Raw genomic sequence first — 22,428 nt, forward strand, 5'->3', positions numbered from 1 at the left:
AGTGAACTTTCTATTGTAGCATTAGGCTAGATACTGTAATGGAATTAAATCTGATCGAAAGTAAAAGATTTGCCAAGGTTCGCTCAAAGAGGTTAAGTCTGATTTATTGAGAAAACATACGAGCGCAAGGACTTCAGGATAACGCACGTGAGTGGTTCATCCAACAGAAGTGAAGCAGAAAGGTGTTGCGGGGTCTTATATTCAAGCAATACACAGGAATGACGCTTCCAGTGATGTGATTGACTAACCCATCTGTACAGGTCATAATAAAGTGGCGGACATCATCAACAGTGGTCAAGAGTACAGGCACGTGATATGAGAAAGGGCGGTAAATCGTGCAGGGACAATGGAACAATGAAAGGTTATTCTAGGGCAGACAAAGTCTGAGGTGTGTCGACCTCCTGGAGAGGTCATCCTGTTATAAATGAGGTTAGCACCGCTAGGGGTTTTGCATGTGAAAGGTTGAGGGAGGTAGAGTGAAATTCCAATTTCTATGTTTTATGTCTCCACTGATCAAAATTATTGCCCAACAGGTGGCCGGAAGCACGTCAATGATTCTATTTTTCCCCATCATCTTTTACGAAACATTAACCGTGCTAAGCTGTTTTTTTTAATGCTTACTGACACAGAGATAATGACCCTTTCTGTGCAGCTCTGATAGCCACGGCCTAATATCAGTCAGCACTTACTGTGCATTAGGCTTCAGGATATTACTGCATGCTCTTTATTAGCACTGGCTCCATGGCCTGCCGTTCCGCGCTATTACATGCTCATTAGTAAACTGTGAGGGTTCAGGACTGTTCACATCGGCATTGCAATTGGCCCCCCAAAAAGGTTAATAGTAGTTATTTTCCTTTAAGCATTCTTTGATACTAGAAGTGTCAATGCAATCTTAAAGTTCAAGTTGGTTTTGCTTCTTCAAGCCACTTAATGCTGTAGCTACACAGAGTTGCACAGACAAGTCTTTTGCTGCTTCCCTCCCTGATTTCTTAAATAAATAATAGTATAGGATGGCAACTCGTAAATATCTTAATAGAGCAACAGCCTACATTACAAACTGGCAGAGTGGATAAGCCTTGATTATGCAGATTTGAAACATGTCTTCTTACAAATTCTGTGTTTCTCTCTGACTGGGGTGAAGTCTGCCAACCCCTGCTCATTTAAATCACTTCAATCATCATCATCATCATCATCTTGTTTTTCAGGTGTGCTTAAAAAAGGCACAGTTGACTGTCACTGTGATTGGTTCACTCCAAGGGCACTTGGTTGTCCCTCTCAGGGGTTTGCATGGGAGACTTGTCATTTGTGTATGCATTTCATTATCACTGATGGTACAGTGTAGTGTAGGCCTACTCTCCATTCTGCCTTATGCTGATGCTGGCACATCCTTTAACTCCCTTATCCTTATTCAGACATTAACTGTCTGAATGGCTTGTCTGACTGTTTGGCACGCTGTGGGTTTTCTGGGAGAATCTGTCATAGGGATCTGTGAGTTTGACAAGCATAGTCGCAAACGCAGATGCCAGCTGGCACCGGTAATGAATGCTATGTTTAAAAATACAGCTTGAACTGACTTTGACTTAAACAGTGACAATGTGAGAAATGAGATAAGCCACTTCAAAAAGCTGGGGATTTCTTTTTTAATTTTATTTTCCCTTTATTTATCCAGGGGAGCCCACTGAGACTATGGTCTCATTTACAATGGCACCCTGGCTACACAGCATACATCATAAACAATATGAAACAATACAAAATCTAAAAATATATAATCACATTCATACCTTTTACACAATTTAATACAGTGTCAACATTTTCCAAAACACTCACAGACCTCGACCCCATATTCCAGAATCAAATGTATTAGAAAATAATACAGCTGTGATGGTCAATGGTATATTAGTCGTAGGCCTACAGTACTTCATAGCCTCATGCTACTGAAAATACCTTTTTCCACACAGTAAGTGCACACATCCAATTTGATCGACTGAATGACTTTCATGTGGATGGGTCTCAAGGTATCTCTAAAGGAGCATAAAGACAAGGTTTTCTGCCAAGTCTCTGAAGTGATAGATAAATAGAGCTGTAAGAGACATCGCCCATTCCTATTTGCAGCATGTCTCCCATGATTAGAGGAAATGCTCCAGATTTCTAGCACAGTTTAATGTCCTTGAGTTGATCCAATTTAGAGAATGACCTTTCATTCCTTAAATAGCGCCATTCAAAGTGGCAATGCTCAGACGTGAGGCAACTTACAAGTTATGTCACTAATGCACGGGGGCCTCGTCTTTTGATGAAATCAAATCAAATCAAACTTTATTTGTATAGCGCATTTCATACACAGAGGCAACACATTGCGTTTTACAGAGAGCAATGGGAGGGTGGGCATAGGTCCCACCCCTACATATTCCAGAGGGAAGCAAAAAAAACAGTTTCGCCCGGGGGCCAGAAGTGAGCTGTAAAAATTATTCCCTGACCTCTCTCAACGAGACGATCGAGCAAGCTCCTGGAACTCACTGCAATTTTGATGTTATTGTTTATACACAACAGTATGGTGGAGAGTCATATTTGAACCACACACGTAAATGGAATCCCAATGATGTATTGATTTCATGTAGGGATGGGAATTTCGACTAATTTTAAAACCGAGTAACCTAACCTGATCCTACTCGAGTAACCGATTACTCAAAAAAAAGATTACTCAAAAAAAGATACCGTCCAGACAGAGCGCATTGAACCCCGGCCCCCTCGGAGGGGAAAACGTTTTTTTCCGCCGTTATTACCGTGGCGGTGCTTTCATGTCTCGTCCATGCCCTTGCAAATAAACATATTTAAAAGCTGATGTGTGGTTGGATGCATTACTTATCAGATTGAATAACCCACAGGTTTTCATGAAGCTATCGGAATCGAAAAACGCAGCCTTTTAATTTGGATGCACTGCCCAGCTCATAGCTTATTAAGCCTATCGTTAGGCTACTCTGAAAACTCTAAGCCTACAATATGCAACCAGACCTCTAATTTACTAATATAAATTAAGTATTAAACCAAGCCTTTACTGCCGATGCCGGATAACAAGTGAATTAATTTTTAGCGTTATCTAAAAAGCACCGCGGCACTCACTGCCTATTTCCAATTTATTGGACAATAATGGATGTTTCGGCGTCAAGCCTTCATTAGAGAAATGTCCATGCAAAACTAAATAGATTTATTGAACAACAGGCCTATTCATTCAATATTTCTTTATAGGCTGGAAAACGAGTAGGCTATACGCGCATGGGCCTGTGCCGGAGCGCTCTTAAAAAGACTCCATATACAGTACAGCGCTTTTCTCCAGGCAGCCGCCAACGCTCTATCCTCTTTGGTAACAATTGAAAAAGGGCACAGGCGCTCAGAAATGCGCGCTTTCACGGCAAAACATGCCATATTGTATAGCCTTTAGATTAACCGAGTAGTGTTTATTTTCCGACTAGCAGATTGCCTACTCGGGTACTCGAGAAATCGGTTAACCGTGCACATCCCTAATTTCATGTACTTAGCTGCACAGTATGTAATGGGGAGCTACAGTATAACATTCCATCACCCTGTTGCTTTTGTGAGCATGGCACTTAACCTCGTAGTTTCACTTCACAAGGTTTGGAGATCTCATCAGTCGGCTCCTTCGGCTGAGAGTGGAGTGTGTACAATGCTCGCTGATCAAGAACAGCCATGTCCAGATAGAGGGATAGGCAACAACTGTTTCACACTCTCTGCTCTCAACTGTTTCTGTCTCTACACCTAACACTTCACCTGACAGGCCTACAGATGAAATATGATAGACTTCCCTGCGTTCACAATGTATTTGTTTGTTTGTTTTTCCCCCTCATATTGTATATATTACAGGGACCAGCCTCACATACTGTAGACTTGGCCTACATGTTGCATCCGAAACCAAATATATCCCAGACCTGCCAAGAGGTCTCCTCCGAAAAGAAACACATTCTCACACATTTTGCAGCATTTGTCAAATGCCCTCGTCACAGCTGCAATGCCCTCGTCACAGCTGCAATGCCCTCGTCACAGCTGCAATGCCCTCGTCACAGCTGCAATTCCAAAGGAGGAAGAAGTTCACGTGAACAGTCAAGAGGCATTAGCTGTGTTCGGAATCGCTCCCTATGCACTATATAGTGCACTATATGGGCCGTCAGCCATTTTGTTTGTAGTGTCCAAATTCTCCACAGAATTTTCGTTCCCTATATAGTCCACTATTTATTACCCACAATTCACCTTGATTTCCAGGGAACAGCGCATGTACCCTACATTTTCTCCGTTCCCTAGGTAGTTCACTACATGGTGAACCCCATATAGGGAATAGGGAGTGAGGGAACGAGGGAGCTATTCCAAACACAACTTTTTTTTTTTCAAGCAATTTCCCACAATGATCGATCCAATGAATCCCCATAACCTTGACTGACTGAGAACCGAGAAGAGTGCTGTGTGCAAGATAGGATCATAGACTGTACTGTAAATAGATTGATTTCCCTGTTTTTAAGTTAAAAGGCAGGCATAGCCATTAGCTATTAGCACAATCAGCCACCGTGTGTCTAGTGTATAGTCTACACTAGATATCACCAGATAACTGTAAAGCCCTTATACCCTAGGCTCTCGTTGCACTTTAAATCCAGGAATGGTCGTACACAGTATTGATGCACCATCAAAGAGTCAGAATGTTAACTAGGCAGTGCATGCATGGCTGGTGGTGTGGGTCTAGGCTGCAAGTGCTTCAGCCCCTTGGGCCTGAGGGTGATGGGAAGGCCAGAGAAATGATAAATGGGCTCCATTTATGAGGTCTACTAGCCTAGCATCTCCATGGCTCAGCCTCTGGACACAACTGAGGTACTAATCAGCAAGAGGAAAGAGGTGCAAAAAGAGGAAGATGTGCTCCTATCCACTTCTCTCCTCTCTTCTCTTCTCCTCTACACTCCACTCCCCTCTTCTCCTCTCCACTCCTCTCTTCTCCTCTCATCTCCTCTCTTCTCACTCATCTTCTCTTTTCCACTTCTCTCTTCTCCTCCCCTCTATACTCCTCTCTTCTCTCCACTCCTCTCATTTCTTCTCCTCTCCACTCCTCTCTTCTCCTCTTCTCTCCAGTCCTCCTCTCCTCCTCTCCTCTCCTCCTCTTCTCTAGCCCCAGAGAGATCATTTACAAGTGCGAGCGTCCGTCCCTGAGGAGCTGGGAGATGGTTTTGGCCCCTGCTGGCCCCGGTGTTCAAACAGCCGTGCGCTGGGCTCAGCGGCCGTGTCGCGTCATCACTCTAACGGAGGCCTGAAGGACAGCCGCTCTCCACGGGAAGAATGATTTGGAGAGTCCCAACACTGGCACTGAGCACAGCCCAGCACGGAGCAGTCCCACCGAGACACTTCAAGAGATGGCTCCTTGTCAACAATGCTCTTTAAGGAGGATTGCTGTCTGTCTCCCTCCCAGTGTTTGAGAGGGACATGTCTTGGGGGACATATGAAAAGTGTGCATTGGTGATACTTACCTACAAACAGCACTTTGTGGTCTTGATGACTGAGTTTGAGTTTGAATTTGAGTTTTATTAGGACAACGTGCATCATGTTCACACAGGGTGATGTATATGTCCTATTACAATTTAAAAATACAATACAAATAAACAGATTGACAGTGAAGTGTACAGATAGGACCTACTGTGTTGACTAGTCATCTAAGATATTAGTCTTGAGAATACAATATAGGGAATACAATGTCAGTATGGACTTATCACAGTCATACAGCAAATGACTACAAAATCGGATGGCTGTGCAGCTAAGTGTAGATGCAATCCTCAGGAATTAAGTGCAGATGAGCGCCACTAATCCATAAGCGTGGGATTGAATCATCCCCATGAAATTGCTGCATATTTATTCATAGTCTGCCTTTTTGGCCATCCTGAAATACAGCACCAAAATGTGCTATTGTTACTGTAAATAGTAGTAGTAGTAGTGATAGTAGATAGTGTAAATTTGATGAGGTGTGAGGAAATGGTGTCACTCAAGGAACAACGGCGTCCTCCAGGGCAGCGGGGCCAGGCTGATCAAAAGCCCGGGAACTAAAGCCCAGCTTAACGTTTTTTGGAGCAAAGCTTCACTGTGAGTGACTCGCCGCCAGTGGATGACCCAGTTACAGTAGTGTTGCGGTGTGACTTTGTTTTTGTGTGATGTGATGACGTCCTCCATGGGAATCCTCTCAACATCCCTGTTAATAGTTTACAGTACAGAGGAAATTACTCTTTTACTCCTGGACTCTCTTGTCTTTTGATAGTACCACTGTACCTCAGTGTGTACAGTTCCCTAGTGTGTGTGTGTGTGTGTGGGGGGGGGGGGGGGTAATCAGGAAAAGTGTTGTACTGTAGCTTTTGAGGACCTCTCTGGTATTCAGTGCAAAGTCACATGATCTCTGTGTCACTGCATTCCTTGCTGATCTCTGATTTTCACATCTGTGCCCTCTTAGAATACCAACCATATCATATTATTACTCTCCCAAGTAAGCCCTTAAAAGGCTTAGCTCAGAGATGCCACCTTATAGCGCTGGGTGCAGCCTAGAGATTATCCACAGTGGCGATGTGCTGACAGGCAATGCAGGGTTGAGCCTCACACAGGCCAGAGATCATAAAACCTGCCACATCAACCACTCACACACTTAATCACCCCCCCCCCCCTCCCCCACACACACACACACACACACACACACCCAACCCCAGAGCTGTGGAGAAGAAGTCATCATCATCACCAACTAATGTGAGCAGACAATATCAGCAGCCCCTATTTTCCAGAGCCCGAAGATTACTGCGTACCACTTCCGACTCATTCCTCGGTTGCTGCAATTTCCATTCTCCAGTTTAAGATGACACCATCATTTATTGATGCCGTGTTTCCCTGGCTGATATGGAATCCATTTCAATAATTAATCTAAAGCCAAGCCTGGCTGGGCCAAGAGAGAGAGGCAAGCAGACGTCTGAACTAAGAACCCATGGTCGTTTGGCCCTGGTTGGGTTTTTTCCCCACTATTTGTCACTTTTATTATGGCCATAATGAAGCGTCAGCGCGCGTCCAGAAAGCGCCGAGGCCCTCCGCTTGTTCAAACATTCATCTCCGACAGCCCCTCACTAATCCCATTACCCATGAGTTACGGCCGATGATGTCAGGCCTGCCCACCTCTGGGACAGGGACAGAGTAGACCTCACACTCTCTCACACACACACACACACACACACACACACACTGACACTCCACCCCCTGAGCGCGTGCCGAGAGCCCTCCGGGCGCCACACACACACACACACACACACACACACACACACACACACACACACACACACACACACACACACACACCATTTCTCCGTTCTACAGCTAGATGGCCCAAATCAAATTGCCTGGCATTAACGACGTCCCCGGTGATATCACGACTCGACTCGAGCGGACGATGCAATCAACCTCCCTGTCCTCTTCACCCCTTCAATCCCTTTTTATTTTACCACGGCTTAAGGAGCAGTGTGATTGGAGAGTAGCTGATAAATGGAATGGAGCTTAATTACCTCTAGAAAGTGGATTGAGGAAGGTATGGATGGTAAAATGTAGGTGAAGAATGAAAGGCTTGGACTAAGCCTAGATTAGGTATAGTCTGTACAAGGCAGGCTGGCCTATTCAGGTACATTGTGAGGCCTTTCTAATAAAGGGCTTGTCTTCCGGGAATAAAAATGTGCAGTACAGTATAATTCATGCTAATTATCAAAACATGCCAGAATTTATTTGTTTATTTAAGCGGGACAATGCATGATTAATGAACACAGTGATCATCTGTAAATGAACAAAGTGTAAAAAATGCTGGATTTAGCCCGGAGGCTATTTTCCATCTGTAGTCCCCAGACATAAAAACAAGAAATATAAAACAGGGCAACAACATGGGAGATAAATATAAAACAGAGCAACAACATAGGAGATAAAATACACTTAATACATAAAAATCAGGACAGTTTATTCTATTGTGTATCTGTATGTGTGCGTGAGTATACGTGTTATGGGTGGGTGGGTGGATGCGTGTGTGCATTATGTACCTGTGTGTGCATATGCGTAATCCCACGTGCGCACATGCATGGGCGCTATAAAGTGAAACATGTGCCAGACATAAAGTGTAGTGTGTGCTTATTGGTGTTCGCATACTTGGTTATCTTTCAACCATTTTTTAAATTGTCCTCGGAAGGTGGCAAGGATGGGGCTTTCTCTTAAAGTGCCAGGGAGACTGTTCCATGTTTGGCAGCGTTTTATGGAGAGAACATTTTGTCCAAAGGTAGTCATTCTATGCTGGACTCTCTGGACCTCTGCTGTCTGCTCTGGTGCCAAGTCCAGTGTTTCGTTTCATGTGTATGTGAAACAAGCACTCTTGAAAACCTTGAAATTTTCAAAGTTCAAAAAGTGATGTTTTTCCAGAATGTTACAGTGATGGTAAGACACTGGTTTTCTTGCAAACACCTTAATGGCTCTGTTGAATAGCTGTTCAATAGGTTTTATGACTGTGGCACCCGTGAACGACCAGTTTGTGAAACAATAATCAATATGGGAGAAGATCATACAATGAAGGTATAACTTTGCAGCCTCAGCTGTTAAAAAATGACAAATTTGTCTAAAATTATGTAGGTTGAAATTAATTGTGTTTCACTTTTTTAATGTGTTTCTTGAAGGAAAGATTTGAGTCCAGAGTAACACTGAGGTATTAACTGGAAAATTATTTCTAGTTCTCCCCCCCCCAGAAACACACTGGATCTTGTGAGTTTAACTGGTCGTTTGCTGAACATCATGCATACTGTTTTTTTTTGTATTTAGCAGCAGACAGGTATTTAACCAGTTTTGGACCTTGTTTAGAGAACTCGTAAGGCAGGATTCAATCAGCTCAGTCTTTTTTCCATGCACAAAGATGACTGCATCATCAGCATACATTTGTACATTAAAATCAGGACATACATCAGACAAGTCATTAATATACAGTGAGAATAATATTGGACCAAGGATCGATCCTTGAGGGACCCCTACTGGGTTGTCAAGGTAAGGCAATTTGACACCGTTGACCATGACACACTGTTTTCTGTTTGTTAGGTAGGAACTGAACCATTGTATTGTGTCTATGGAAAAATTGAAGTATGACAGCTTTGCCAGACGTACCTGATGGTCAATGGTGTCAAATGCCTTCCTAAGGTCCAGAAACACAGCACCCACACATGGGTTTTTATCGAGCATATATTTTACTTTTTCAATAAAACACAGTTTGCAGACTCATTGGAGTGGTTTGCACGAAAACCAAACTGTAGTGGGTGGAGTGGGGTCTGACCTCTGTCCAGATGTCTGACTAGAAGTTTTGACACCCACTTCTTGGCAACTTCAGATATGGTGGGGAGAATGCTGATCGGTCTGTAGTTGGACACTAGTAGCCTACTACCGGATTGGTGTTACGGTGGCTACCTTCCAGGATGATGGCACTTGAGCTAATAGAATGATTTACTAGCATAGTGATCGGTTTTATTAAAGCGGCCGAGTATGATTTTATGAAGTCGGTGTCCAAGCCATACACGTCTCTGGCCTTAGAGCGTTTCAATCCTATAATGATTTTCCTTACCTCTGCTTCTGTTATTTCCTCCAGCTCAAAGAGGGGCTGAGCATCCACGTTTGGGCTGGGGGAGACACCAGAGGGGGCAAAGAGTTTTCTTATTTCGAGTACACTATCCCAAAAATATTTGTTAAAAGTGCATGCCAATACTGCAGGGTCTTTAACCAGAACAGGTACAACTTACCTTATTACATGCAGAGGTAAATATCTGTCTATCAGTTGATATCCCAGTTTTTAGACTCTTTTAGACTTCATTAGAGATTTACAGTTGTCATCCAGCCAGGGGAAGTGATGTTCCTTCTGGGCCCTTTGGTGCCCCCTCCTTGAGAAAGAGGACATTACCTCATTCATTTTGTTTGTGAACAAACTGCAATTTTCTTTAATGTTGACAGGAGAGAATCTCACCCCAGTTGACAATCTTGACAGCGTCTCCAAAACAGTTTTTTTGGGATGAAGTCAGAAGGGGAGATCTTATTCGGTGCTTTTAGGAAGCGTTTTTTAGTAAGTTTCCTAGCAAAAGAAATAAAGTTGTGATCGGAAAGGCCGGTCAACAAGTTGTGAGTTTTGGTGATCCTGTTGGCTTTATTTGTGAAAAGTAGATCTATCCTGGTTTGGGAGGTGTTAGCTATTCTAGTCGGTTGTTCAATTAATTCTATCAAGTTGTGACCATCCATGGTTTGTTTAAGGTTTTTCTGTTCTATTTATCATCCCAATTTATATTAAAATCACCTAAGATGATCTCTTTGTTAGAATTACAGAGATTAGCAAAAGCTTTAACTGATCATAAAAATCTGCTTTGGCGGATGGCTGTCTATAGAGGCAGATGAGAGAAAAGGACATTTCAGTGGACAGAAATATTTCAACACCAACACAATCAAAGTTAATATCTGTTTGCCATGTAATCTCTCTGCAGGCAAGAGTGTTCTTTACATAGAGTAACCCCCCCCACCTTTTCCCTTTAACCTATCTTTCCTGAATACATTATATCCTGGCATGGAAACAAGGGCTTCTGGAGATGAAGGTTTCAACCATGTTTCAGATAGACCTAGGCAGTCAATATTTGACTCATGCAGAAGATGCTCTAGCTGTTCACGTTTATTTCCAAGACTACGTATATTTAAATGTCCACAAAAAAGTCCCTTTGGTTTGCAATGAAGCTCACAAATAAGTCAGTGTGCTGCACTGAGGAAACCTAACTGAGAATCAATGTCCAAGCTCACCCTTCGCCCAGTCTGAAATGAGACACTGTTCCCATTGGATTAAAAATCACTCATGAGACCTTTTGATAATCCTCATCATCAAGGCTTTACTGGATGAGCTTGTCGTTATTTTGGAACAAGCACAGCAGCAGATTGGGGATTTTTCCCTCATTAACTTGCACTAGTAGTCGTTCCTGCTGTAACACCGGACTGGCCTGTGGCCGAAGGCCCGCCTTCCCTGTACCTCTGATCGATAATCTCTGCTTCAGAGCCTCTGTTTCTGTCCCAGGGGTGCTGTGAGCAACTTCTTAAAGTTCTATTCATCTTATCAGCATGTAAAGTGTGCAAGGTGAATCTAATCAATGAATGGTGCTGGTTGCGTTGCATTTTCACTTCTAGTTCATTTCAGACCTTTCTTTGTTTTTGTTTTTTGTTTGCCGTTAGATTAATGGCTCTGTCTCTTTGTTGTTCTTCAGCACAGATTTGCAGGGCGGTCATCAATAACGTCATGCACAAACACGCCCACCCGCACACACAAACACAGTCTCACAGTCCCTGAGATTAAAATGAGAGAGGGGGGGGGGGTGTTCTGGCTTTGTTGACGTTTACGACAGATGGAGGGTGAGGGAGGAGGTAGAGAGAACAGAATCTCTGTATCCAAGGAATGTATTCCAGCCAGGGACCTTATAGTCTAGTAGGTGCTGACACCACATTGTGACATTGTGTGCATGTGTGTGTGTGTGTGTGTGTGTGTGTGTGTGTGTGTGTGTGTGTGTGTGTGTACATTATGTATGTACAGTGTGTGTGTGTGTGTGTGTGTGTACAGTATATATGTGTGTATGTGTGTACTGTGAGTGTGTGTGTGTGTGTGTGTGTGTGCGTGCGTGTGTGTGTCTGTGTGTACAGTATGTATGTACAGTATATATGCGTGTATGTGTGTGTACTGTGTGTGAGTGTGTGCTTGTGTGTGTATGTGTGTGACGTGTGTGCATGTGTGCGTGTGTGTACACATGTGTTTGTGTGTGAATGTGTGCATGCATCTATCTACTGTACCTCTCTGGGCATTAGCGATTCTAGCTGTAAAGCACTGGGGGAGAGCAGGACGTGCTTCTATTCTAAAAGCAGGACCAGTAAGCAGGCTTGTGGTAGAGGCCTGGGGTCTGTGTTGTGACAGTGACATCCAGGGACAGCGGCAGGGGAGCGTTCATGCGGGAGCCTGAGGAGACGTACTAGGAGAAGGTCGGACCAACAGTGGCAGACAGATACCACTCAGCCACATAGTCATACAGGCGCAGAGGGACGGCCGGCTAATATCCATGTGGTAATAGTAATAGAGATATACTCAGACGCGCACTGGTATGCTGCTACTTAACCTCCTAGGACTATATCATCTCAGCCCTGCTGCTTCCTCAATCCTATCAAAACAAACAAACAAACAAACAAAACAATTTGTCATATAGTGAGACACAGCACAAAACACACACACACACACGAATAACAGTAGCGTCCACCAATGAAATTCTTCTGCTCTTAACTCATCCCATCGTCCTTCCCCCAAGGGCAGCCGGGAGCAGACGGTAGGCAGCGTGCACGGGCTGCGCCCTGGGACTAACCAAGCGCTCCTGTCCGTCTTCGTCAGGGACGGGCGGCCTTAGCGCTCTATTCTTCTGCATGTTTTTTTGTACTGGTTTCTTCTGGGAGGAAACCCTTGCGAACAGGGGGAGAACATGCAAACTCCGCAAGGAAATACAGTCCACGCTTTTACTAGAATGAACATGCTTATACTGTAGGTCTACTCACAGATCCCTCCCATGTGTTGATAATTATACACTATACGTGTGAACAGTGTGCGACTCCACCTCAGGCACTGAATACCCCTGGTATTTATTGTCAGTATTTATTTTTTTCCGGTAAATTAGTTCAGTATTTTAACACAGTTGAGCCCCAAGGCTTCTCACAACAGTAAACTGTGACTGTCAGACCAGGGCATACATCCCACTGCTTCCTGTCAGCCAGACGTTAACGCTAATGTGGCTTAATGTGGTCCCAACGCCGCTAAAAGCTTGTCACCTGTCACCTGAGGGTGTCTGCAGGGCTGGAGAGAGAGGGACCGGAGAACATATGCGGAGGGGAAGTGCTTGGTCCATACAGACTTGGGAGACAGCCATGCCGTCCTGCACCACTGGCTGCTGTGCTGTGAGGCACGCTGTAAGACTAGCATTAGTCTCTGCCAAAATCTCTCTCCTTCCTCCTCCCTCCTTGTTCTCTCAGCCCCCGCCCCCCTCCCTCTCTCTCTCTCTCTCTCTGTATAAAGCCATCCTCCATGCTCTGTCCAGTCTATCAGTGACAGAGAACTGCAGCAGCAGCAGCAGAATAGTCATGTGACAGCAGGCGGAACCGGCACCTGGGGCTGCTCTGGGCCACTGCCGTGTCAGACCGGGTCCTCACAGTGTCATGGCTGGGCTGGGCTGGGCTGGGCTGGGCTGGGCTGGGCTGGGCTGGGCTGGGCTGGGCCGAGCCAGGCTGGATAGGGCTGGGCTGGGCGGGGCTGGGCTGGGCTGGACTGGACAAGGCTGGGCCGGGCCGGTCTGCAGCATCAGACACACAGCAGGCTCGAGGGTCTGCAGGTGCCGTGCCCAGTCACCCAGTTGGCCTGCCAATGAATGCCAGGGAAGCATTAGATTACACTACATTACAGCCATTTAGCTGCGCTTTTGTCCGACTTACAATAATTGCCAATTCCATCCCCCCCGTTCGCTGCGCTGCACTGCAGGCATTTCTCACCTACACCTCACCTGCGAACCTCCCCATGCCTCCTCCACGCAGCAGAGATTTCCCATGAGACGCCACGCAGACGGCTGTCACCGCGCATTAATATTTGATCCTGTGCGGATATCTCCGGAGGAAGGGGCTGGTGAAATATTAACCACGTCCTGGTGGCGTGTCCGTCATTGAAACGTAGCCGGTCCGAGTCCAAATCAGAACTCAAGACGAAAGGGAAACTGAAATTCCTTTTTCGTGAAGTGCCTCCATGTTTTCCTCAAATGCCGCCGCTCTCGCCTCAGTTGCAGCGAGTGGCGCCGCCTGCGTCTGGGATCGTCGCTGTCAGAGGCGGCCTCTGCTGCTGCCCCCTGGTTTGGTGAAAATAAGTCACCTGAGTTCTGAAAATAAGTGGTTTTCCTTTTGTTTTACAGCGTGACGCAAAGGGACAGTACCTGTTTGACCTCATCTGCCATCACCTCAACTTGCTGGAGAAGGACTATTTCGGTATAAGATATGTGGACCCAGACAAACAGAGGGTGAGTGCCAGAGAGACAGCAGAGAAGAAATACCGTTTGAAATGATTTCAAGTGGTATTTCAGCCCATGTTTGAAGAGAAGTCTATACCTGTTTCTGCCTTCATCTCTCAACCCCCCCCCCCACCCACCACGCACACACACACACACGTTTCCCCCTCTCTCTCTTAATTAAGGTGCCCTCTGCTTCTCTTCCCGCCCCTGCCTTTCTCTTTCTCTCTCTCTCTCTCTCTCTCTCTCTCTGTTGTTCTCCTTTCTCTACTCCTTTCATGTGCCCACCAGCAGAGCTGAGCCCATCTCTAGCTCACATCCCGGCCAGGGGGAATTAGTCTGCGTGTTAACTCAGATGTCTTCCCAGCCTGGTCCAGGAGCAGCTTGAACACACACACACACACAAACACACACACACACACACACACACACACACACACACATACGCACACACACGCACACATACACACACACACATACACACACACACACACACGTACACACACACGCACGCACGCTCGCACACACACGTACACACGTACACACACACACACACACACACACACACACACACACACACACACACACACACACACACAGAGGATGGGATTTTAGTCTCAGTCACAGCCATACAGTACCTATCTCTCTCTCTCTCTCTCTCTCTCTTCCCCCATCTCTCCCTATCTCTCCCTTTCTTTATTGCACGCACGCACATGCATACACACACACACACACACACACACACACAAACACACACACACACACACACACACACACACACACAGGCACACACACACATACTGTAGACACTAGCTTGTGTTTTTGAACCCATCCTTAGAGGTGGGGTTGATGGGAACTGTCTCCTCAGACAGAAATGAGGATGAATCAGCCGGTAGGAACAAGGGGTCAGACTTCTCTCACTTCCCTCAGTCCATAAACCCAAAAGGAAGGCAGCTAGCGGCTGTCAGACAGATATAACAGGGTGTCTCACTGGAGCGTCGATCGACTCTCAATCTAATAGGGCCGAAAACCTCCTGACGACCATCTGTCGGCAGTGGAGATGCATACTCGCAACAATAATTACAACTGTGTGTAGGCCATAATGTATCCAATGCTATCATTTTACATATGGTGTAAGACGATTGTAATCGACTGGTGTTAGATTACAATCTTAGCTCGATATCATCATTCAATCAAATGTGTAACTATGAATGTCAAAATCCCATTGAAGAGCGCACTAACGCACTGACGCCATGATGCAATGCTATGAAATCAATTTAAGTCATTTTCATCCCAGCTCTGTCTTAGGCTCTAAAACCCTTCCTCACTTAACCCACCCTCGAACCACTGCCAATCTTCTGCACAATCAGTTAGGGCTGAAGATCGGGGGGTGACAGACATGACTCTGTGTACAAGTGAAGCCGCAGTCATCCAAGACGGGCCGCGGAGCATGAGAACAGACAGGTGGAAGCAGGGAGACACGGTTCACATTGTCAGAATATGGTCGTCCTGAGCCCTCCTGCGAGAGCCTCCTAATGGTTAGCGAGCTGACAGAAAACAAGCATTTCCTCCTCCGAGCGGCCTCGTGAATAATCTGGCTTTCATCTTTCCCAGCCCGGAGTCCTTGGGTAGGAGTGAGCCGTCGTCATGTGACGTAAATAAACAAGTGGGGAGCTGGAGAGAAAGCAGCGCCAGAATGGCTGCCAAGCCCAGCAATCACGCTCGACTGCTGAGCAATCAGTCTAGTCCGTCACTTCAGCCTGGGATTGAAGTAGTGGGCAGTGCCCAGGGATTCAGCTCCCAACAGACAGCTTTGAATTATTTCCTTGAGCTTATTTTGACAGATATTGTTTCTGTCTTTCAGCACTGGTTGGAGTTTACAAAGTCAATTGCTAAACAAATGAAATGTGAGTATTGTGTTTTTTTTTATATAATTCCCAATTTTTTGAACAGTGTCTATTTTTACATTGAGCAGCTGCTTTTGCGTCTTTACTATAGCTTTTCAATTTCAATGTTGGTTACTGAATAACCCCTGACCTCTGACCCCTTCCCCCAGTCCAGCCTCCGTTCACCATGTGTCTGCGTGTGAAGTTCTACCCACCTGACCCCGCTGCCCTGAAAGAGGAAATCACAAAGTAAGAGTCTGGCGGCCATGATGGAGAGGGCTTTGAAAAGAGAAAGGGCTTACGAATCGCATGCTTCCATACTATATACTGTAGTATGCCAAAAAGGATTTAGTATGTCCCAATACATAGTATGCCAAATGCAGAATGCCAAAAATACCAGGATTACCTATTACATCCGGTCGCATTTTGCAGTTTGAAAGCCAGCAGGCTTTTCTGGCTTTTCTGAGCCACAATCCTCTGCGCACCATGGATTTGTCACATCCACTGAGCCTCTGAGATGTCACAGACAGATGACAGATTGACAGTGCAGTGATGATGTGGTAGTTTAACATGAGTATTTCCATCTGTATTTCTAGTATCATCATTAGCAATTTATCAGTTCTCAACCAAATGCCAACAAACTGGTTATGCCAGCTAGTGTTCCCAAATGAATGTTGCTGGATACGTTATTTGACTGCCTGTCGCCATCCAGACACGAATGACGGTCAGATTATGAACGAAGTTCAGTTTTCCTTTTATGTAACAAAGGAGGAACAGATTTACAAATGATTTGGATTAACCACATATTGGGAATCTACATGTTTACATTCTCAACTGAAAATAAATTAAAAATGTAATACTGTGACATAGTCTATAGCTACAGTGTACATGCTATATTAACCTTCGAGAGCCAAAATTATAACAGCTTTTAGCCTGCTTTAAAATCCCTGCTACATACATACTTAGTGAGGGCAGCTGTAGTACGTAGGCTACTAATAGTAAAAAGTAGAAGTGTGTGATTCTCCAGCTCTGCACTGCCCACTCACAGGGAGAGAGGAAGAGGGAATGAAAGAGAGGAAGAGGGTGAAAAGAGCAGGAGAGATAGGGAGAAGGAGAGGAAGAGAGAGAGAAGAAGAAGAGAGAGAAGGAAAAAGAGAGTTTGGTAACACTTTATTTGAAGTGGTGTGCATAAGACTGACAAGACACTGTCATAACACCATCATAATCATGAAGTGACACATGAAGAAACCTTATGATATGAAAAGATGACACACGAACGCACGCACGAACGTGCACCAAAACAGCCTTGATCATCATGCACTCGCACGAATGTGACCGCGTTAAATTTTAACTCGCACATCCTCAAAAATAACGGTCGCATACTGTATGCAACCATATTGGTCGCAGTCTCGAGCCCTGCTGTGGGCATGATTCACACGTGTGCGCGTTTTGCCTCACGCATGCACGCAAAAAAGTGTCATGTCAATCTTATGCACACCCCTTCAAATAAAGAGTTACCGAGAGTTGCTCTATTTGTTTTGATTTGCAGTACAATACTGTCCCACACAGTTTTTGTCTCAATTAATTAAAGTGCTTACAGTACCAGTTATCTAAAGACCAAGGGGGTTTTGTGAGTGCCTGCGGCCTCTTATCTTCTTTAAATGGTTTAATTGTGCCATAATGTGCTGTAATACCAAGGATATTATTTCCATGTATTTGTTCAAATCCACTGTCTTAATTCAGGGAAACGCAAGGTTGGCATAGGTTAATGCTACAATAGAATGTATACTCTCAGACTCTCAACGGCAAGTGCAAAACCTACATTTTATATCAATGTCAAAAGCACTGCAGTACAAGTGGGGAATCTGAGCACTCCTTCTCTGTGCTGCAATGTCAGGTTGCTCTGTGCTTCTGCAGCGTGTGGGGCTCTGACAATCTACTCTGAGGTGTAAAGTATGGCATCTCAGAGTGCAGGTCTCTCCCTAATTCAGCCATTCCGCCTAGTCAGCATGCAATCTCCCCCTTTTCACGTCTCACTGCCTCCCGGTGTGTCAGGACTGAAGGAGGGGAAAACGTACAAATCTTCCACCATCTGCTAAAGCCAACTCCATCTGCAGGCACCCGGTGTGAATGCAGTTTCATAAGGAAATCTCTGCGTGTCTCTGCGCGCGCACGCACACACGCACACCTGACATTTCTGCAGTAATGATTAATAATAGTATTTATTGCATTGCTGCTCTGAGATGGGAGACGCCGGTGGTGTGTGGAATGAGTACAGGGGCAGCGCAGATCTGATGTTTGGCCGCATCCAGAGTGTTTAATAAGGACCACAACCAAACCAATAAATCATAAAGTCTAAAGAAGAATTGTAACTAAAACACAGATGATTATAGCTAGGGACCAGACTCCTGCTTTAGCCAGAATCCATATATATCCCAGATGATTCACACAGTGTGTTACTAAAGAGATAGGTACTGTATGGGGGGGGGGGGGGTAAGTGGATAGAAGTGCAGCCTAATGGCTCACAGGGAGACTAGTCTGTTTAATGTATTAATTATGGAGAGTTGGGACTAAAAGCCTGGTTTCCATGTATTAGATATGGTGAAGGTGAAGGGGGCCACTGCAGTGAATTCTGGGTACGAGAGGGCAGTGAACACAGGTGTGCTGGATGCTTATACAGAACAATAATATGCACACCGCCCGCACAACAACCATGATCACTACCGCTTTCTTAATACCTGGACCGCACAGATATGATGATTCACATACTGCATTATGTCAGCTATTCTGTAACTTTCCGCTGCAATATCCTGCTTTGTTGTACTGTAAGTTGTCTTGAGTTGGGGGGAAAGACATGTTTATTCACAAGGTATTGAACATTTTCTGTAGAATATATGCATGTTTAGATAGGCCTGATGATATTGTGTTCTTGTGCAGATATCTCGTCTTCCTGCAGATCAAGAGGGATCTGTACCACGGCCGTCTCCTGTGCAAGACATCCGACGCCGCCATGCTGGCTGCCTACATCCTACAAGGTGAACACACAGATGAAGCACACACCGCCGTCCAATCACCATCGTGTCACGAGGCCGTGTCGCCCCGCGCCACCCAATGACCTTGGGTGACCTTGCGACCTCTGCTAACGAGCGTCTGCGAGAGTATCGGACACGCGTCTCGTTCTGGGGGGACGTGGAGTCCACCTACCGCTGTGAGGTGGAGGAGGGGCCAGACTCGCCCCTGCCCTTGTGGAAGGCAGGCAGGAGAGACAGGCGGGCAGACATTGCTCATTGGCATTCAGGCAGCAGTGCTGTGTTAACTGGCTCCTTTGTCACACCCCGCCTGCCTGTGGTCTGGGCCTCTCCCAGAATCTCTTTGCTGCTGCTGCATGAAACAGCGGAACTGAAACAGCTTGATCTACCTACGGGAGACGAGAGGCTCTGCTGCCGTGACACTATGATGATGGTAGATACAGTATTCTGTGATGATAGCACGGCTGTGTTAGGCCAATCCAACACATTTCTAACCGTCGTTTTGCCTGAATTTCGTGGCGTGACACCTCCCCTAGGCGGTGTTTTGCAGCGTCCTGTGGTTAAGTGTTGCCTGTTGTCTCCCTGCTCTTCCAGCGGAGATCGGTGACTACGACCCGGGGAAGCACCCCGAGGGCTACAGCTCCAAGTTCCAGTTCTTCCCCAAGCACTCGGAGAAGCTGGAGAGGAGGATCTCCGACATCCACAAGACAGAGCTGATGTAGGGTGACACCTGTCTAAGTCCCTCTCCTCAAACCAACACTCAGCCTACGGTCTCTCCTGCGTGACCCCTCATTGTGGGATGAGCTGTCATCTCTCCTGACTGGTGTCTAGCTTGCAGTGCTGGTAGCATCCTCTTGGGAGAACTCCAAAATAAACTTTTCACATTTACAGGTTATCATATTTGAGATACTGTACGTGGAAAAGTGTTGTTTGCAGGTATTTACCATGAACATACAGTAGAAAGAAAAATTATAATTACATAGTAATGACTAACTTCTGACACGCCAGACGGCTTGCTTCACATAACCATCAGGGAACAATCCATTGGAAAGTGTTTGGAAAAGGGCAGGCACTTTCAAAAATTCTTGTCAGGTGATTGGTTGAATCATCTGTCTATCACCGTCTATCACGAGCTAACTTGGCGTAGCTGTTTGTATTTCCTCTTAGAACACTGATTGGCTAGATCGTAGATCTCTATGGAGAGTATCCAGACTGATTTGCGAGAGAAAGAGAATGTGAGCTTGCGAGATCAGGATGGTCTTACGAGGCTAAGTAATGACTAGAATAAAAACATTTTAGACAGATTTATTTTAACGATGCATAGATAGGCAATACCATCTCAAACAACACTGTAAAACCAAGTGTACCAGAGTCTAAACTGGATTTACTATTATCTCACACCAATTGGCCAAGGTCATCTTTGTTTAATGAAATATTATACCATTATGGAAAAAAGGCATTGCTATTGGATATGCAAGGCCACAGATGCAATTTCATCGCCACTTGAACTGCTGAGTATTCATTCTATTCCGAGCAGCGAACTATCCATCTCATCCTCGGTCTTGCAGTGATACTCAGGAGTCTAGGAGTTCTTGCATGTGTGTGTGTGTGTGTGTGTGTTTGGTATGCTCTCTGTACTGCTGTCTGATTTTGTGATTAACCTGGGTTAACCCTGCCAGTCAGCAGTATCCCCTCCTCTCTCTCTCTCTCTCTTCTCTCTCTCTCTCTCTCTCTCTCTCTGCTATCAGTGAAGCATTACAAGGAGAGGACCCACAAGCTGCCACTATAGTTTCTATCCTCTACTGCCCTCTAGTGTTTACAGTGTCCCCCTGCATCCCACACAGATCAAGATGAAACCAATTTAATTGATGAGCTGTGATATTGAGCCCCAATAGACGTATTATTCATAAGTTGTGCTTTTCTCCCAGAGGACAAAATCCCGAGACCTCAGAGATGAACTTCCTGCAGAAGGCTCAGATGTTGGAGACGTACGGTGTGGACCCTCACCCCTGCAAGGTACAAACGCCACAAAGAAGGAGGGGGGGGGGGGTCGCCATTATGTCTGTCCGGTACATTAGCAGGACCGCCTCGAGGGTTCGAGGGTAGGACCTGGTATCACCCCCCTGACCTAAAATCCTGGTGTGTCTTTTCATCAGGATGTATCTGGCAACCCTGCCTTCCTGGCCTTCACTCCGTTCGGCTTCACTGTGCTCCAGGGGAACAGGAGAGTCCATTTCCTCAAGTGGTAAGTACAGATTAATAGCCTCCTTTGTTATCCATTCCCCTCGTGTAATGGATCCCGTGTTGGCTCTAATGTACTGTGGAAGCAGGCCAACAGCAGCACACAGGTGCCTTGTTATCTTTTCTTGTCAGAGATCTCAGTCAGTAAACCAGGCTTACGGTACAGTAATGCCCTTAGTTATATTCTTCTGTTAGCATTATCTCTTCTGACAGCGGTATGCCTTCTGTTTAGATCCTCCCCAGTTGCTTTTTAATTTTTTCTTATGGATATGTATAGGTGTGTGAAATATGACAGAATATTATGATAAGATAAGACTTGGATAAAAGCGTCTGATAAATGACTGTAATGTAATGATAACATACAACTTTATTGTCCAACCAAGGATAGAAATGTGTCTTTGATCACAGTGTACAATAAGAGAACCCAAAAGCAGAATACTCACTCACATTCCACAATAATACAGTAACTCAAAACAGACAATGATACATTTCAGGTAGAAGAAGCGCAGTACATACTGCATTATTGTTATTATTATTATTATTATTACTACTGTTATTGCGGAGGCTGATAGCCACAGGGGACACAGGCTTTCCAAAGCGCTGACCAGAGGGGAGCATGTCAGACTGTGTGTGGAGAGGATGATGTTAGGGTTTGGTGATGGTGAAGGCGGTAGGACCCAAAAACAAAACGAAACAGGAACAGGAAGTGAGACAGAGCCGTCCCCTGGGGGGCGCCAGTGTTGCTGACCACTCTCTCTGAAAGACAGTCCTGAAGTCTCACATATTGTGGTCTGCCAGTCAAGTAGTCCGTGATCCAGTTCGCCAGGGGGGGCTTCCACCTGCATTAACCGTAGCTCGTCTTCCAAGATCGGGGGGGCTGTGAGGCGTGGACAAGTCAAAGAACGTGATCCTCACAATGCTGCCCGCAGTGTTCCGATGGGAGAGAGAGGGGCAGAGGTGCAGCAGCCGAATACTGTATATTGAGAATTAACAAAGGTAAAAGAACACAGCCCTGGGGTGCTCCTGTACTCAAGACAACCCTGTCAGAGAGCGTTCCATTACTTTCCTATGCACTGAATCAGACAGTCACTCAGACCCAGCCCTCAAACCTCTAAACCTATTTATTCAGAGGGATAAACACGGAGTTAAACA

At 45.5% G+C, this 22,428-nt stretch overlaps 1 protein-coding gene across 2 annotated transcripts in view; it reads left to right on the forward strand.

The window, feature by feature from the left end:
- Positions 1 to 22,428, forward strand: part of LOC311307841 (FERM domain-containing protein 5-like) — a gene marked incomplete at both ends in the record, with an annotated part of 53,070 nt that overhangs the window by 26,266 nt on the left and 4,376 nt on the right. Inside the window, 7 exons of one of the 2 annotated variants that reach the window (XM_084436725.1) lie at positions 14,028 to 14,132; positions 15,985 to 16,027; positions 16,177 to 16,255; positions 18,944 to 19,041; positions 19,630 to 19,753; positions 20,964 to 21,051; positions 21,192 to 21,280. In XM_084436725.1, the coding sequence (XP_084292851.1) occupies positions 14,028 to 14,132; positions 15,985 to 16,027; positions 16,177 to 16,255; positions 18,944 to 19,041; positions 19,630 to 19,753; positions 20,964 to 21,051; positions 21,192 to 21,280 (626 nt within the window). The remainder of the gene's footprint in view (positions 1 to 14,027; positions 14,133 to 15,984; positions 16,028 to 16,176; positions 16,256 to 18,943; positions 19,042 to 19,629; positions 19,754 to 20,963; positions 21,052 to 21,191; positions 21,281 to 22,428) is intronic. The other variant, XM_084436726.1, reaches the window with a different exon arrangement.

Source organism: Borostomias antarcticus (genome assembly GCF_949987555.1).
Source record: "Borostomias antarcticus genome assembly, chromosome: 4".
Lineage (NCBI taxonomy): Eukaryota > Metazoa > Chordata > Actinopteri > Stomiiformes > Stomiidae > Borostomias > Borostomias antarcticus.